The 628-nt window shown below is 42.0% G+C and overlaps 1 protein-coding gene across 1 annotated transcript in view; it reads left to right on the forward strand.

Moving 5' to 3' along the window:
- The window catches only part of tsc1b (TSC complex subunit 1b), a 31,391-nt gene extending 31,314 nt beyond the window's left edge, over positions 1-77 (forward strand). Inside the window, exon 24 of the mRNA XM_035668268.1 lies at positions 7-77. Within this exon, the coding sequence (XP_035524161.1) occupies positions 7-77 (71 nt within the window). The remainder of the gene's footprint in view (positions 1-6) is intronic.
- The last annotated feature ends 551 nt before the right edge of the window (positions 78-628 follow it).

Here is a 628-nt window from a genome sequence, read left to right on the forward strand (position 1 = left end):
ACGCAGGGTCGGGGCGCCCCCGGCAGCAGCAGCTAAAGATCATGGACTATAATGAAACACATCACGAGCACAGTTAGAGACACAGAACTGAGCCGGGACGCAGGGCGGAGGTGGAGGGACTGAAGTTTAACGATGAAGAAGAGCTACAAATCAGTGAAAGAGTAAACATGTCAGCAACTCTTTGGAATTCAGTGTTATTTGTTCCATTCCTCTGAGTGGACAACAGGATTTCAGCCCAGTGTTTTTCTACTTTGTTTTCTCTCTTTTTTTTTTATACTGATTCATTCCCTTGAAGAATTTTGACAAGGTTACACGGACACAAAGTCCAATTTGTTGTTACCAGTGAAGATGCTAGACTTATGATTTTTGTTATGAATCCAAGATAAGCCGACAGAATATGAACAAAGTTATCCATAACTTGCATGTGAGTCGGTTAGTCTGACATTTCAAAGATCAGTCCACCTAAAATACATAAATGTAGCTTTTCCCACCTGGCTCCAGTTGTACCAGCCATACAGATAGCTTAAGCTGTAATTTAAGCCACATTTTGACATTTGTCTCTGAGATTCCTGCCTCCACAGACAACACAATGGAAGTGAATGGAATTCTGTTTGTGATGCTCTCCGCA

Source organism: Morone saxatilis, unplaced genomic scaffold (genome assembly GCF_004916995.1).
Source record: "Morone saxatilis isolate NCDOM2014 unplaced genomic scaffold, NCSU_SB_2.0 Contig21, whole genome shotgun sequence".
Taxonomy (NCBI): domain Eukaryota; kingdom Metazoa; phylum Chordata; class Actinopteri; family Moronidae; genus Morone; species Morone saxatilis.